An 18,186-nucleotide genomic window follows, 5' to 3' on the forward strand; every position below is an offset into this window, starting at 1 on the left:
ATCCTCTTGATTAGAACGCACTTTATTGCCTTCCTAATATAGTGACAACCTTTTAATGTAATTACGTGCAGTGAAACAGGGCTGACTCAACAAAGGACCATTGTGACCAATTAAGCAAATGGACTTTACTGACTGGACAGAAGAAGAGTGACAGCAGCAAAGTCATTAAGCATTCAACTTATCTGTTGGAAATGTTGATGAGGCGTCTGCGTTTCTTTAATGCCATTAATTACCTCCTGATACGTAATGAATTACAAAGAGGCAGAGGTGTAAAGGTTCACTGATCTTTGGTTTAATTGGTATCTGAAACAGTGATACAAGGCACTGTGTTAATTAGCAAAATGAGAAATGCAGAGAAGACAACATTAAAAAAAAACATGATGTGGTCTGAAGAAGCGGGGCTGAATGTCGGCTGGACGTTTCTATTCGCCTCCACACAGCTCCAGCAGGATTTTACGGTAGTCGCCTGATGTGTCTCCCTAAACAGTGAGGATTTAAAAGTTATTGCAAATGATCTAAAAAGGATTTCTTTGTTACTTTTATGCAGATGAGAAAACGAAACAAGAAGGCAGCTCGTGTGGGAGAAATGAACAATAAATCTTTCGCAGATTAAAAGGCTCGCATTACATAAAGCTGGAATTGCAATTATCATAATTAGATCATGGCTGATGGATTGCAAAGCTTGAGCTGACCACAGCATGTCGCCGGCCCTCACCTTGATGAAGGAGTGTAGAGTCTTTCCATACATCTTCTGGAACTGACTCTTAATGTCCAACATGTCAATTTCAGCCCTGGCGACCATTATTCTGATGAGGACGCTATCTGTGGTGCCCAGACCCTTGATGAGAAAGACAGAAACTACATCTGGGTTGTGTTCACAAAAAAAAAAAAAAAAAAGATTTGCAAGCAGAATTCACATCATGTAAAACTGATAAAAACTTAATCCACACTTTTTTTATTTTATTTTAATAATTTCATTTCTTTTCAAGTCTGGTATGCAGCCCCCTTGAGCCGCAATCTTATGTCAGACTGGATGGAGAGCAACTGCGGGCAATTTTCATAAATTGCTGCAGATTATTAACTGGATATAGGTTTGGATTTTTTTCCAGCAAATAAATAAGCTTTGATTTAAACCATTCCAATGGAGCCGTGGTTGCATGTTCAGTGTCTTTCCATTCATTAACAAGTTTTCTTCCATGACTTTCATTTATAACCAGTTTCCCTGACTCTCCTGCAGATGCCAGCACCATCAATGTTCCCCAGGAGGATGGTGTTTCCACTGCAATGTTCAGGATTAGGGTTTCACCAGACAGTGTTTTTCTCTTGAATGCAACATTAAATGTTGGTCTCATCTAACCAGGACTCCCTCTCCTGTCTTTATAGGCTATCAGAAACTGTAAACAGAACATAACTCTAGTTTAATATTCCCCACAGCATCACGTTTGTTTCTTAATGTTCTTTCATAACCCTCTGAGAATAGCTATATTTACACCGAGATTAAACTATATTCACACATTGATTACATTTCACTTTAATATCTTCTCTCAAGGCAATTGCTTATCCTGGATTTTCTTTAGGTGAGTTAAGGTTAAGGGAGTCTGAAAACTGAAAGCCAAGCTTTTCAGATTTCTATTTATAAAAAAAAAAAAAGAAAAAAGAAAACCATGTATCGATTTTTTTTTCTACTTTCCAATTGTGGGTCACGTAAACTCTTAAAGGCCTTTTCACGGTCTGTGGATGTAACATGACAAATGTGAAATAGCTTAAGCAATATGAACACTTTTGAAAGATACTGTATAATTACCTTCATTGACTTGTATAGCCGTTCAGCAAAAAATGCTGGTTTACTCTTAATGCATTTCACTGCAATCAGAAAAAAAAGTTAATTTTAGTGTTCATCACACAAACATGTCAAACTACAACTGCAAAACATCAAAGGCAAACATCACTAATAATTCTGTGTAAATTAAAGTGACCTGATTTTAAATTGATATTGCTGATTGAAAAAAAAAAAACAACGTAGCTTCATCTTTCTTTTTCTAAAGCATTCCTGACAGCCTCGAACTCTCAGTATTCGAGACTCATAAAGGTTTGTTTCTTTAAGAAAGACTGCAGGAGAAATAAAAACCCTTTGCAGGTTTAAAGTTGACCTTCATCAGCTTAAATTGGAGCGGAAAATCCACATTTTGTGGTGTCCAAGGTGAGCAACATACGAAACATATGTGCATATGTGATCTTCATTTTATGAGATTAAAAACAGCATCTACACAGGAAAATCCCATGTGAGTTCAGATGAAATTCTTAAAACCATGTAAATTTTAAGACCTTACCCTGCAAGCTAAAAAATAAAAAAGTAAAAAAAAATCCAAAAGTGATTGGAATTCATTTCATCTTCAGATGAGGAAGTGAGAAAACTTGCTCTCATGATCTGACGAACCAAAATGTGAAATGTTTTATGGAAATCGTGCAGCTTTTGGGAAGATTCACTGAGTTCATTACGAACGCACAGATGAAAGCCAGCATATGTAGAAGGGTTCATTAGTGCATGAGCACCTTTCACATCTGTGAAGGCATCATGAAGTCTGAATGATGTATAAATATGTGTAACAGTAAAACCTGTTATCTCCACAGGAGTCACTTCACAAACTAACTAACCACTAACTCGTTTTATGTACCTGCTTCTGATGATCAGAACTGAAATAAACAACCATACAAGATTACGCTGACTCTGGAATTAATTATAAAAGCTTTGTTTTATTGTAAGTGGGGGAAAAAAATCCTACTTAAGCATTCAATATGTTACCTTACTCTTTCTTTCTTTCATTCAATCAAATTTGTTTGTATTTGAAAAGGAATTCAAGGTTTTGCACTTTTCACAGAACGCTAAGCTATAAAGAATGCTCTCATTTTCAATCTGAATATGCCTTCTGATGAGACTCTGTTAGATTAAATGGACCATTTGAAACGACATCTCTTATGCAGGCATTAATAATACTTTTCATTAAGTCCACATTTCTTTCTGATGTAATATTACCATCTAAAATGATGTGCATTCATTCTGTTAACTAGTTAACGGGAATAAAGGCATGGAAACATGAGTCTGTCTGCAACTAATCTGCAGTATATAATGTGTTTCACTTGCGTAAGCAGAATTATACTGTAATAAACTAATGTAGCAGTGAATATATGCCAGTGTGATGAAACATGTGAGTGAAGAACCTGACCTATGGCAAGAAAGACGTCCTCCAAGGAGCCAGACATCTCACTCTTGATGCTAGCCTCAATGTCTTTTCCAGAAATCTTCTGATATTCCTGAAACACTGGAGCAGAAAACAATATGATAAGGATTTATGGAGTGGGATGCTAATCATTATGAGCTGTTCAGACACCAATTTATGGACTAAGAGAAATTATTAGACTTAATGTTTGCTCATAAACCTGCCACAAGAGGTCAGTAAAACCTTCACAAGCTTTTTCCAAAGCCAGTTTTGTTATATAATAATAATGATTAAAAAAAATAACTGCAGTTCTTATTCTGGCAGGAATACCTCTCAGCAGATGGTTTCTGTTCCTAACACACAGCACTGTGAGGAATTTCACCTCATCTGTGCCCCAACGAGCCTCTCCAGCCTCATAAATGTCCTATAAACCCAGAAGTAAAAAAAAAGGAATTTATATGGGATTTAAAAAATACGTTTTATTTAATATGAAGGTATTAACCTTTGCATCTTGAACGGCCAGGGCGTCGTCCACTTTATCGCTTTCATCTCGTCCAGCCTGCAATCCAAAATAAAATCCATACAAAATAAGCAAATACACACAGATAATCAATGTTTCTCTTTCTGCAGTAAAACCTTGGTAAGAAAGATGCTAATCAATGTTTTTTTTTAAATAACTTACAAATAAAAATACAAGTTCCCTCAGTTTTGTTTATATAATCAAGTGAATGCCTAAATAAATTGTTTTAAAAGAACTTTCAGCTGCTGCTCCGTCATTAAATGAAGCAGTGACTGAAACGACAATGACATTAATGTAAAATATCTTCTTGATCTTTAACTTAAAACACCTCTGATAATTGCTAGCACCTCTGGGGAAAACAATGCAGAAATCTTTAATAAATACCATTAAAATATATCATTTTTTGTTGCATTAATGTAATCTCACAATGAAAAACACTGTTAAACACTCTTAGTTTTTACCCCTCGTAGAAAAGGAGGGGTAAAAAGCTCAGATTTTTGACTTCTGAACTTTTCCATTTCAATATTCCTTTGGGTTTTTGTTTACTGAGATATAAATAGGATCAGAAATCCTGTCCACTCTTATTCCCTATAGCCATTAATTAAAAAGGCAAAAGATATAGATATGTAAATGCAAATATGTAGCGGAATTTATGATTATTTTGTTAGAATATGAACAATAATACAACAACTTTCCTGTCATGTTTGGAATCTGGTTATTTATTATAAAGCAGTTGTGCTAGGTTTCATACTTTCTGTTGTCCCCTTCAATAGCAATGACAGTTTGACGTCTTTTCAAAGATTTGTGGATTCATTTATCAAATTTTAATGCCATTCAGTGCAATTTAAAACAAGAAGATGTGTGCTAATGCTCACCAGAAAGGAAATGTTTGCAAGAAAATAGTTACTTTAAAATGTCGAAACAACTGGAACTGGAACAAACAAGACTGTATCAGGAGCCAAATTCACCTTTTGACCTCATAGTGAGGAGGAGAGAGACGTTTTCAAAGCGAGATTGGTCTCTCAGGGTCTCCAAGTCTCCATAACAACCATTTATTTTGAGACTTTTTGACACGTCTTTATCAGGGTTGCCAGTAATTATGAAGAATGTTTCATAACACCACAGATTAAATGAATATTATTGGAGCAAACTGGGAGATTGATGTTTGCTTACCGTGAGCAAAGAGACCAAAACCCTTTTAAACATCCCAGAGGTGTCCCCAGACACGGCGTCCTCCAGGGTCTTCCCATATTCTACAGTAAAGAAAAAACAACAAAAAAAGAACAAATTATGTAAATTATTACCTACAGGCTGTTTTATTTTTGAAACTGCCATTAAAACTTGTTATATTTAACTCCATATGGTGAGATAAACACCAAATACATAAAAGCAAAGGTGAAAACAATGAGCTCCCAGACAGAGAGCATGAATAATTTACATCTTCCACTGCTTTCTGATAATGGGCCTTTAGAGGCCGCTGTGCAATATCGTATGTCATATATAGGCTCAGGAAACGACAGAGATACAGTAACTTAATGCAAGAATGAGAAGTGACAAAGTTACCTTTCTTATAGACCTCGTTGATGGTTTTAATTTCATTATTGCTTCTTGAAGCCAGAATATCAATGAGGCAGGCCTCCTCTGTTCCAGCGCCCTGAGAAGCAGAAAATTACTATTTTGTTACTTAAATCAATGGAAATGAGCTCAAAGTATAACTTTAAAGGTATTTTGCTACTCCCTGTGAGAAAGTATCAATCTAATTTCTAAAAGGCCTTTTTCTCTCTACATGAAGGTAGAAAGATTTGTAGCAAGTGACAGAGAAACTGGAGTAACAAGTTCACCTGCTGAGAATGACAAGTTTCAACTAATGAAAATGAAAGAGGACGTCCTCGAGCATTAACTATCATCTAGTGGATAAGAATGTAAATCAAGAATGACAGAGATCAGCTTTCATAGTTCCTTACTTTTCCTGCCTCAACTTTTTAGAAGTTTCTGTTTGAGTGCAGAATATTTGCCTTGATGCAATTCATCTTCCGTTTTCCCCCCACTAATCAGGAACAACACTGAGATGATGATCAAAAGTGTCCTGTTTTGTTTTTTTGGCCTTTTGACAAACTAAGATCAGTACAAATCTATAATATTTTGTAAAATTTAGTTGTTTTACAAATACATCTCTTTAAAAGTTATAATTTCTTATCAGTGATTCTGTCATTTCACAAAAAGTTATACGTTTCATTAATTTGTTCATTATAAAGTTAATGTAGGTCATTTAAATTCCTTTTTTTTCTCAGAATGTCAGATTTGCGTAAATGAAGGAATGAAAATATAAGTGTAGAAAATAAACCTATACAGACATGGAAACATTAAAACAATCAAACTACAAACTTCCAGGTGGCACTCTGTATGTTTTACTCAATTATTGTTTCTAGAATCTTAGACATAACAGGAATGACCAAGAAAACATACAAAATACCAACCAATGGCTCCTGTAATTTTGTATTCATTATTTATACTCATCGTACTTTGAAGCAAAGTGCTGAAAAGGTGCCTAAAAAGTGTGGATGGAACACACTATATGACCATAAATTCATCACAAAAATGTTAATTAAGTGAGTAATTCTGACCTTCATTGCATTTCTCAGCTCATAGGCATCGTAGACGGGCGCCAACATCAGCAGACCCAGAACAACGCTCTTGAAGTTCCCACTCAGCTCTGACGACAGATCATCAGCCAGCTCCTAACGGGACGAACAAAGGGAATAATATCGAGTCATTTTCCAGTTCTATCATAAATTCATTAAGAGTAAGATTTATCTTCTAGAGACCAGATGTCCATCATCTCCCCCACCAAAGGGTGTGGATTTTGGAAACATTTTGTGAACAGTGCAGCCGTTTCGCACAGCTGACCACATGTGGGTGTCTCCAGCATGACTCACTCTTTCTGCTGCGCTCAGTCTTTGCTTTTCCTGCAGTTCCCTCAATGAATTCTCAGAAAACTTCATTCAACCTCTTACTGGACACCATGTGAAGGGATCGTCTTTATCTCACCGTGTCAACCCCAAAACTTCCCCCTAGGTTAATATATTGATCCTCATTAATAACGAAACAGAGAAGCAGACAGTTGGCAGCATTCCTTGTTTGGTTTTAGTGAATGTTTATTACAGGAGGGAGCGTTCCCCTTTCCGGCCGACTACAAGGCTCCCCCTGTCCAAAGCTGTGTTTATAGATGGTCATTTCCAATTTATTTCTGCTTTCTGGTCAGTGATTAACTTGGACTTTATCTATGCCTGTACCACACCTAAACAGGACATGATAAGAGCACACACTGAAACAATAGATACAGCACATGTGCACTGTTTGCTGTAGGGTTCATTTCGGGTGCTGTCCATCATTTTGAGGTCGTCAAGCTGTCGCTTCTCCATCTGCTTAAAATAATGTTTGTTCAAGATAATAATTCTGCTTCCACTCAGATGAAGATTGTGTTTGCTCTCACCTTCCCCACAGTTTGTTTGTAGGCCTCCTTTATGCGCTGTCTCTGGGCAATCGTACGGTGCGCCAGGACGTCGGTGATGGCCGTCTCATCCGTCCCTGAAAGCCACATCAGAGCACAGTACACACCTTGTGAACAACTACTTGGACCCTTTCAGAGTTTCTCTGTTTTTTGTCACACTATATTTTACACATCAAACATTTTTTTAACTAGATAACCTGAGTAAATACCAAATGCTGGGTTATTTTTCTGATTATTTCATTTATAATGGGAATAAATTATCAAAATGTATCTGGCCCTATGTGAAAAAGTTATTCCTTCTAAATCTAAATATTGCTTTCATAATAACTGTTTATCTGCCTTTTAACTCTCGGTGGAAACATTTTTGGCCCGCTCTTCTTTGAGGAATTATGTTAATTCAGGCACACTGGAGGGTTTTCAAGAAAGAGAGGCAAATCAGACCTAAATCCAGACTTTGACTAACTTTCATTTTCTATTTTTGAGCCAATAAGAGGTGGAAATGCTGGTTTTGAATTTGGATCATTGGATCACTGAATAACTTGTGCAGGTAAACATATGGTCAAACTTACGGTCGGACATTTTCCTTTGGGATTTTCTCATAGAATTGAATTAATGGTTTTATTAATAATGAAAAGCCGTTCAGCTGCTGAAGCAACAAAGGAAGTCCAGATCTTCCCATCACCACTGACATATTTTACTGTCAGTATGATGCGCTTTTCCTGAGATGGACGCCCTTTCAAAATGTTCTGCTTCTGTCTTGTCAACTTGTAGGACATATTCCCAAAAGGTTTTAGGATTTATTGGGATCCTTATTGGCACATTTGAAAATGCCCTTTTGGTTGTTTTTGGTCAACAGTGGTAAGAGATTGGGAAATTTTCCCAACCTCTTATATAATGTTAAAACTATAACACTGACATTAACTACAGGAAATAAGGCCTTCAGTGATTTACACATAGTTTATGGTTCGTTTGTGACAGTGTGGATGAGTCATTGATTAACTATTTGAATAATATTGGTAGGCCAGGCTCTTCTGAGAAGGTTTAGACTGTTCCATGTTCTCTTAAGCTTTTTTTTCTGGACTGATGAAAGTTTATGACTTCATTTCTCATCTGTTGGTACAAGTTGTGTTTCTTTCTACTTCATGTTGTCAGACAGGTCCTACTTATATGAGTTCCTGATTATACAGGTCTGGATAGAGAAACGGACCCTCCAAAACGTGGTTAATCCCGGTTCATTTATGATTTAGCAAGGGAACAATTATATTTTCACATAAGTGAAGTTGGTTTTGATAACTATTTTTCCCCTAGTAAAGAAAACCATTTGAAATATGCAATTCACATTTACACTTCCTTTTTTTTTTTGTCAGATAATAAAATTAGTTTTGTGATTTGAAGCATTTACATGTTCATTTTATTTTTTAAAAAAAGGAAAAACAGATTAAATCTGTGGGGGCACAAAAACTTTTTCACAACACTTTATTCGAAACTACTTTTTAAAAATGTGTCTAAAGGAGATCCCTCGAACAGCCGTGTAGATAATCCTGACACACAGCTGCTTGTTTGGGTTACCATAGAAACCGTTTGTTAGCAAAAAGCAGCAAACTGGAGTCAGGAGGATCTGATTAGCCTAGTAAACTCCTAACATCATCCACATTCCTTTTCAGAGATCTCATGCAGAGCAAAAGTTGGTATGAAGGTTTGTCACGCAGTTCTCACTGTATCAATTCAGACCATTGCAACCTACACTGAGATCAGATTACTACTGCAATTTGCATGCTGAGCAAAGTCAGGGATTTATTTTGTCTCCATAGTGTAGAATAAAGCAAAAACAACAGGATAAAGTGGGAAAAAATGTTGAGAGTCTAAAATCAACAGCTGTGATTACAAAACAAGTGCTCAGCAACACTAAAATTTCCTCTAGAGCTTGGGAGGAGCAGACTTTTTTTTTCTTTCCATGGAGTCCTCCATGAATCAGAGATAGGAAAGGCTGGATCATGAATGAAAGTGTTGCTGTGGGCCACTCACCAGCTCCCTTCATGGCTCCTCTCAGCTTCTGGGCATCGGCTGCAGCATCAAAACCAGTCGCCTCGGTCACAGTTCCACGGTTTCCAATCTGCTCATTGATTACACATTTACAACCGGTTAAGAATGCTAACAAATTAAAGCAAACAAAGAGTTCAAAGTTTATCTACATGTAATAAATTCTAAAATACACTCATTTTTATAGTTGCTTAAATATATCATAAATGCATGTAAGTGTATTACAACTACTGACATTTTTACTTTGTTTTTCTTGTTTCTTTTTCACGTGCGTCTGTGATTTTTACCGATTCTGATTTGCTGCTAAGGACTATAAAGACAACAGAAAAAAAGTTTGTGGTGCGGGCGTCAAAGTAGACGGTGCTGTTTGACGCATATATCGAACAAAAATAGGTAGAGCCTCTAATTAATTCACTTCATAAATAGGAAAATAATTGTCGGATTCGATTTTGACCAGCTGATCAGCAATCAGCCGGTCAAAGAGAAATAAAAGATTACAGCCACTCGGTCCATTTCTGACACTATTTCAAGTTTGAAAAAAATTTTAGATTTCCATTTCACTTGTAAATTAAATATTTCCTTTAGGATTTGTCAGATTTTATTTGTTTATCAAACGTTTCCCATAAAGATTTGCTGAGATAAATGTCCGGTTTGCTGCAAATCTTTAATGTAATAGTGAAAAAGCACATCCTAATTCAGAGCAAAAATATCGTTACCCAACCATTCACGTTTGGAGGAAACTAAACGAGGCATTGAAATTCACGAACACCGTTCCAACTCTTAAAAATGGTGGAGTCAGCATCATGCAGGTGGATTATTTTTTGGGGAGAAGTACAGGATTATTTCTAAATTCTTCAACTTTGAGCTAAGTTATGTGTTAGGAAATTGTGACCACACAACAAAATCAGTTTTCAAAAATAAGATCAGTACCATCTCTTTCTATTCCTGTCTCAAGACAGGAAGAGACTAAAGTTTCACTAGACATCTTTAGCAGTTTAAAGTGTCGCAACTTCTGTACAATGATAAACATAACCACAGTATTTGCTACATTTTAGGCTGATCTCCATTTTAAACTCAAAGACAGAAATGTACTCATTCTACAAGCTGCAGAAATAATGGTAAAGCACAACTAACTTTAGACATTAGGTCTAATGTTTAAACCTTATGATCTTGCAAATACATGCAAATACTATTGGTGGTTACTATTCTTAGGAAAAGCAGCTTACAAAGAACACACTTACTGCTGCCATTTTTTTAATGATGCTGTATCTGGTCTGGAGGTCTGAAGAGCTGAAATTAAAAAAAATACAAATAAATAAAAATAAGCAGCACACAGCGCATGAAAGAGATTATAACAAAGTAAGAGCAAACAATCCAAGGAGGAAATAAGATGGTGCCAGGTTTGAAGGCTTCCCTTGTTAACCTCTGATAAATATTTAATTTGGTTTATTATCTTCACGAGGGTTTCCATCACACTCATAGGCCATGAGCTCTCGTTTCCCATCTCAGTGCTGGTGTTGCACAATCCCACAAAGTGTTTGTTTGTATGGACACACCTGTAATTACTCCGTTAAGAAGAGACATAATGGGAAGTCATTCCCATTACATATTTTAAAATTTAATATGAAATTAAACTGTAGCACTGCGATTCATCAGTCTGCTGTGTGTAAACTAACAACAATTTTGTCTATCTGTGATTAAAAGCTTATTGTACAAAAAAAATGATCAGACTATATCGTAATATTTTATGGAGACATTTACATGACAGACACTGTGGTCTGAATTCAGGAAACAGCCTAACAGAGTGGTTTGTTGTGAAAATATTCTGCATGTGATCACAAGACATTTTTACACTCAGCATGCGTCAACTGCAAGCCATCCCGAAGTTTATTCTGCTTCTGGAACATAATAGACAATTATCCTGCAGGAAAACCTTCAGATCAAGTTGTGTATTCAAATTCATGCAAACATGAATTTGATTACACTAAAATAGCTACATGTAAGCTACATGTATAGTAAATGTAGCTTAGCGAAAAAATAAAACTTACATTTCCGTTTCAACCAATCACGTGAATGTCTATAGCGTCGGTTCTTGGAAAGCTATTAGAAACTGGATTGTCAGGACTTAAAGACATTAAATGAAGAAATTGAACAATAGTGACACGTAGAATAATCGAGCGGAACTGAACAACAAAGTTATGACTGCATTTGAAATCTATTCATAATCGCAGCATTTGGGTAATAATGTATCATCTTTTGTAGAGCCTTTAAACTGTAAATTTTAATACAAAACGGTACCGAAACTACACGAGGAAGAAGACTACGATAACTTGGCTTTGACGTCCCTGGGCACACCCTGCACAGGGAAAAGCGGTTGCCTGAGAAAAACTTACAGAGTTACAAAGCGGAACCCGAAGAACTCTGAGTTTCGTCTCACCTGGTCTAAGAGTGCTTTCTTCCTGAAGCCCAACAAGAAGGTAGAGAGACAACAGCAGAACACCGTAGCTTTTAACTACAGCTCTGTTCACGGACCACCCACTTCAAACGCTATTTACGCGTGTACGCCACAGCTCGCGCGCATTCATCCAATTGTGTTTACTTGCTGTGACTCCAGGGGGCGCTGTTGCGTTCCAAATAGCCTCAACCAGTTATTTTGTCGTTCAAAAAATACAAACTTCGATGGATTTTGTTGGGGTTTCATGGTGATATGTAGCAACTAGGTATAAATACTTAAGTAATTCTTTGAAAAAAAAATATGATAAAACTCCACTCTTAGGAGTAAAATTTTGGACACAACGCCTTGACTCGAGTAACTTCCCCCAATAAAGAATAACCTTTTTTTTTCTAACAAAAATGCAAAGTCTTGCTTCTGCCTGAATTTGTTGTTTGTAATTATCTTATTTCATCATTTAAGTCTTTGACATAGTTTTCGCATAACTTGTTTTTAGTCCAATTACGTTATTTTTAAATATTAAATTAGCAGAACCCCATCAATATCTCATTGGATCCCTTTTGCTGACCCAAAAATATGTACAGAAATATCATCTTTAAGAGTTTTCTGTTTCACTTTTATTCACTACTCAAAATTATTACATTTTAGCTTTTAGCTGCATATACTTCCTTATTTTAGTTGCCCATGATTTCTTAGGGTTTTTCCAGAAGTCCTCCACACTGGACAGGTTCTTCGGTCTTTTCTGGCTCATTTTGAGGTTGCTAAAGTAGCTAGAGGAGCAAAGCAGCTTCACTGATGTGTCTGGCAGACAATAGAGCGTGACAAATAACATTTTAATAATTTTCAGCTAATGATTGACAAACAGGTCACATATTTTGATAAATAATAGAATACTATTAAAAATCTTTGATCAAAAAAATTTATTGGACACTTTTTTTTTTTGAAGTTGCATTTTTTTCCTTCCACCTTCCACCAGCTTTCTGAGCCCCACCTATCGCCCCCTGGTGGCCACGGACCTCTTTTCAAGCTTTTTGCAGGTTTTTTTGTTTTTGTCCAAGATTGCTATGTTTAGTTGCAACAATCTTCTCAATTTAATACTGCAAAATAAATATTGCTTAATTTTCAAGGCTTTTTACACCTCTTTACAAGAGTTTCCAATTAAAAAGGGTCAGTCCAGCAATTATTTTTGCACAGGAACAAAGCTTATATTTCCAATTAAATAATTAAATTTATTGTGAACATTTGAATAAAATTACCTTCAGTATAATATTCCTGTAATTTTGTTGCAATACTGATAGCACTAAGAATTTTTTAGAGGTATTACTGCACAGACGATAAAGTCAACAGATGAACATAACACTGAAGAGTTCACACCCCACTGGAGCTACAGACAAGGGGTAAAACATGTGGGGGGAAGCTAAACAAAGAACTTTCCCCAAAATAGAAAAAAAAGACAAAGATAAAATAAGAAACCACAAAACATTTTTGCAATACCATAAAGCTGTCATTCAGCTGTTGGAAAATGGGATTTATGCCCAGTTTCCACTCTAAATGTTGCAATGTCTTTGCCAAGACTTCCATTTCCCAATATACCCCTCCTTTATTGTCATACTCACTTATAAGTTGCTAAGGATGAAAGCTCGAAAGCACTCCATGGTATATAAATGTAATAAGGATGTACATTACACCAGAGAAAAATCGATTACACTAAACCAAGAATGAGACTCAGTAATTCCCAAATGTGACCTGGCAGCAACCTGACCAACATGAAACTCAAAGCAAGGACTACATGACACAAAATGTCCTTAAAATGACACAGGATAGATTGAATGAGGTTTACAATGACCAAAATAAGACCAACCAGCATGTAAAATATGTAACTAGAGCAGCTATGACACAGATGTAATGGTTAGTTTGGGATGTGAAGCCTGCTAACTGTAAAGTTAAATGTGAGTGAATTCCTGTTCCATTTTACATTGTGTCTACGTAAAAGTGTTCTCAATATTTTTCCAATTGTCATGTTTAAACAAAAAAAAAAGTATTTTGGTGGGGATTTTAGACTGACAAAACATAGTAAATAGTAAAAAAAAAAAAAGTATGGTTCAGAATTTTTCTGAATTTAATTCTGAAGTTGTAGCTTGGATTTGCAGTGCTCTTCCTGAGTCAATGACATGTAGAAATACCTTTCTGCAAGTTCCAGAAAGGTATTTCTGAAAACTTGCAGCTGATATGGTTGCACATCTGCAATCCAGTTCAAGTAAAATAAATATGTCATTACTCTAAAAGTTATTGTAATATTATCTAAAGTTGCTGTAGATGCTGATGACTGGGCAGGAAGAATCTCTTGTGGCAGTCTGTTTTACAATGCATCTGAAGAAGCCTCTGACTCTGTTGTTGCATAACAGTTTCATAAAAAAGATTCTCAGGATTGTTTGTAATTTTCTTAATTTTATAAAGAATCCATTATTGCACACTAATCTCCACAGATTCAGCAGTCCCAGAACAGAAAGGTCAGATTTGCTTAGTGCTCACTTAATTGCCCTGTTGACAGATTTATGCATCCAAGCTGTGGCTTTGTAAATTTTTTTCACAAGTACAATTGGCCTCTTGGCTACTTATCTGAACAATGCTCTATTTATCTGGTTTTTCAACTTAGATGGAAAACCATTTCCTGGTAAATTCAGAGTTGTGCCACATTCTTTCCTTTTTTGGATGATGGGTTGAAAAGTGATTTTTTTTTCTTTTTTTCTTTTGGAAACATACCTTGCAAGATATGCAAGATTTACATACCTTGCAAGATTTGCATACCTTGCATATGGTATTGCATATGGTGTGCAAGATGCTATCTCTATCTCAACAGAGATAGTATTGAAACAGCTGAGAGTTTCACAGATGAAAGTATAGTAGTTATGATTACAACAGAATAGTCTTTATTGTCATCTTATGAATTGGACTCCAAAATTGGTCAGCATCTTTCTCATTGACAGACAAATTAAATAAATAAATAGTCAGCAAAGTATGAAGAATATGCAACTACTACAATATTTTTACTCAAATAAAAGTGGAAATGTATTTTGCACAAAGGCTTTTTTGTGTACTGACTAGCTGATCAGAATATTTCACTTAATATCTAAAATGTTTTGACATTTAGGCAGAAGAAACACTTTCCCAAATCTAATGTTTTGCTATAAAAGATATTAAACTAATATTTACAACAAGCATGCAGGCTTATGTATATTTATGTTAGACTGTTTAATGTCTCTTCTAGATCTACAAAATGGTAAAACAGGCTAAGAAAATTTAAAGAAAAACAAACAAAACATTAGAACCGCAAAGCTTAAAGAAGAATTGTTACTTAAATGTAAAATACGGACACTGGGTAGTTTATCCAGAAATAGGAGTAACAATATTGCATATTCAGGAAAAATTCAAAAGTGCAGCATAGTAAAACTACTCCTTAAAGTATGTCCTTTTTTCCCCAAAAAAAGTTACTTAACCCTCTGTAGCATGACTTTTTGTTTTTTTGGGGAAAAAATATTTTCCTGCATTCTTTGGGAGCTTGTTGGTCCCTAATTACAAATCAATCATAAAATCGGACCCTGACATCTCCCGGAACCGGATTTGGGTTTGTTGCCTCAGGGCAACATTGAGCTACAAGGGGTCTAAAACGCCAAGTTTTCTGCAGTGATTATGAGAAATGAAATACAAATCAAACAAAAACTATATTCATAAAAAACTTTTTTTTGACAAAAATAAATCAGACATGGTTCCAACTCACCAAATATAAAATAAACAACTAACTTTCATTAATGAATTGTACATTTGCACAAATTACTAAAACGAGCATTTGTGTGTTTGTACATGGGTATGGTTGGCAGAGTTAGAATCACTAAGGATGTTGAAATCAGTCTTTTTCCCTATTATATGTTAAACATCAGGAAGGAATTGCTTGCTGATGTGAAAAAAAGTGTGTATCACATTTTTGGCACTTGATTATTGGTGTACCTGGGAATCACCGTCTGTTTATCTGATTATCTATGGGTTGTAGCGACCAGATTCACATCAGTGACAGGACTTAAGGCTGCAGGTTCTTTTTTATAAGAGTTTGTAGATCTGATTTTTTGTTAGAATTTGAGCCAAGCAAAGGACAACATTTCCATCAGCTCCCATATCTGGTAGATTTGGTGGTGGTACGGCTCGCCCTGTGTAGGTTGTAAGGATCACCATCTACTCCAGTCATGCAAAGTTCCCTCCAGACCCATATTTTTGGGTTTGGCAGGTATTGCTTCAGTCTTTGCCTGCCTTGGAATAAGTACATTAGTTCATTGATGACCAGCTTATCACTCTTTGGGACTGAAGTCAGTTTTGAGGATAAACAAACAATGAAATAATGGTTTTACAATGGATCCTCATGTTTTCATTGGGAATGACCCCAGTTTATGAGCCATGCACATTTTGTCCATGAAATGATCTTGCATCCATCTCCTGTTGCTGTTAGTCAATAAGAAAGTAAAAAAATTGGCTTTGATAATTATTTTGTAATCAATTGAATATCATCACATTAGAATAATATTGTCTGAGCAAAAGGGCCCTAAATGCGCAATGTTGCCCTGAGGCAACAAACAAAAAAACACAGTTTTAGGATATACATTATTAAAAAATTGTCTTGAAATGATCTATAATGCTTCTTTACATACTCACAGATATGAAAATATTTTTAGTTAGAGTGACCCAAATTTAAACATGAAGAAAAGTGATGTATAACTTACAAGTAGGAGGCAAGGTGTAGCATGCACCTCCGCTTCATAAAAAGGACTGCTGCTCTTCTAAGTAAAAGGTCACATGGACCTCAATACCTCTTTTATTTGGACAAAAATATGTCTGGAGGTATTTTAAATCATTCACTCCAAAAAATAAAATAAAGGAGCAATGTGAGCTACAGAAATGTGGTTTGTTGCCTGAGAGCAACGGTATGCCATAGAGGGTTAAGTAAATTTAGTTACTACCTACCACTCCAGATAGTAAGTAATAGTAAAATAAAGAAATGTCTAGAAAACATGAATGCATTTAATGAAATATATTACTTTTCATCATGTCATTATCAATCAGGAACTATAGGGCAGGTATTTGTACATTAACACCTGGTGGGCTTGTTGTTCCATAATCCAACAGTGAATATCTCCACGTGACGTGAACGCAGCAAATGACCTCACACGGCAGCACACAAGCACGAAAGGGCGTCGGGGTTCTCTGAACTACAGTACCCACAAGTCACCGTGTGCGTCAACAGCAACAGCTAGGATGTTGCGATAATGCTGGCAGCCAAAGATTGCTGTGGTTGCAGAGATTAGACGGTTGTGTCGAAACCTCAGTCGGTACCGTTTTAGCGGATGACAGACGCAGTGCTTACACACTTGCAACGGACGCAGACTCGTCTCCTATCATCTCGACGCTTATTGGGGGCTGCCCTGCGCTGAAGGCGTCAGCGAACGGAAACCATATAGTTTTTATATATATATTTATATATACACACACAGACACACACACACACACAAATGGAAGAAATTAAATAGCCCCACAGACAGTAAGCTATGAGGCAACAAACGGTCGCTGCACTTTCCTGAAGGATGGAAACAGCTTTTTGGGCAGCGCTGTCGCAGTTACTCGAAGGATACATCGCGTTTGAAGACATTTTCTTCAGAGGATAACCTGGATACCCTTACACGAAATGTCATAGCGCCTTAGCAGCTAGCACTTAGCTAGCTTGGTAACGGCTGGACGAGATGGAGATGGACCTATTTTTCCTCAGCAGCCGCAGCCGACCATGAACAGCTGGCTGGCTGGTAAGAGGAGCACTTTTCCGGAGATGCTTTAACCTCCTGGGCGGTGTAATACACTTACATAACTGCTAGCCGCTCTATAGTTATCACCAACTGGCTTGTGTTGGCAAGCAAATGGGAAATTTCCCCTAAAAGAATCTCACATCATCACCACAAGTGAAAGCGGTATTACTTGCATATTTTTGAGGCACCAGAATAGACTCTGGATAAGTTTACACAAGGACCCGGGGATATAATATATCACTGCAATAAGCCAGCACATCACAGCGTGAAGAGGGCGAGAACCACATCTTCCCTGCTGTCATTTCGACATCATGAGGAAGTTCTTTGATTCCCGTCGGGAGTTGGTGAGCTCCGGGCCTGGTTCTGGAGGAGGAGGGGGCAGCAGCTCTGGGTCCAGTCACGCCGGAGGAAATTTCATTGGGAGAGCCTTCACTGTCGGGCGGCACCAAGTCACAGTTGAGGAGATCATTGCTGAAGGTGAGGAGGAGAGTGCACAGACCAGATTCACTCTTCATTCAGTTCACTCTTTTTTTTTAAACTCTTTTCTTTCATTTTTTTTCCGTCATAGCTGGTGAATCAGGGGTGGTATTTTGTGAATTGTA

The 18,186-nt window shown here is 36.7% G+C and overlaps 2 protein-coding genes across 3 annotated transcripts in view; one reads left to right on the plus strand and one right to left on the minus strand.

Annotated features, from left to right (window-relative positions):
- Nucleotides 1-270: 270 nt before the first annotated feature.
- anxa4 (annexin A4) lies at nucleotides 271-11,880 on the minus strand. Its single transcript, XM_014999897.2, has 13 exons — nucleotides 11,727-11,880; nucleotides 10,531-10,579; nucleotides 9,275-9,362; nucleotides 7,232-7,326; nucleotides 6,363-6,476; nucleotides 5,302-5,392; nucleotides 4,912-4,991; nucleotides 3,721-3,777; nucleotides 3,549-3,642; nucleotides 3,225-3,320; nucleotides 1,805-1,863; nucleotides 716-838; nucleotides 271-479 (listed from the first exon to the last, which is right to left on the minus strand). Exons 2-13 carry the CDS (start codon nucleotides 10,537-10,539, stop codon nucleotides 423-425), a joined length of 963 nt encoding a protein of 320 aa, XP_014855383.2. The 5' UTR covers nucleotides 10,540-10,579; nucleotides 11,727-11,880; the 3' UTR covers nucleotides 271-422.
- A 2,174-nt stretch (nucleotides 11,881-14,054) lies between these two features.
- Nucleotides 14,055-18,186, plus strand: part of aak1b (AP2 associated kinase 1b) — a 32,411-nt gene continuing 28,279 nt past the window's right edge. The window contains exon 1 of one of the 2 annotated variants that reach the window (XM_014999887.2): nucleotides 14,055-18,061. In XM_014999887.2, coding sequence (XP_014855373.1) covers nucleotides 17,896-18,061 — 166 coding nt within the window. In that variant the 5' untranslated portion in view covers nucleotides 14,055-17,895. The remainder of the gene's footprint in view (nucleotides 18,062-18,186) is intronic. The other variant, XM_014999885.2, reaches the window with a different exon arrangement.

Source organism: Poecilia mexicana, unplaced genomic scaffold, assembly GCF_051168715.1.
Source record: "Poecilia mexicana isolate PSO_F unplaced genomic scaffold, ASM5116871v1 scaffold_12, whole genome shotgun sequence".
In the NCBI taxonomy this organism is placed as follows: domain Eukaryota; kingdom Metazoa; phylum Chordata; class Actinopteri; order Cyprinodontiformes; family Poeciliidae; genus Poecilia; species Poecilia mexicana.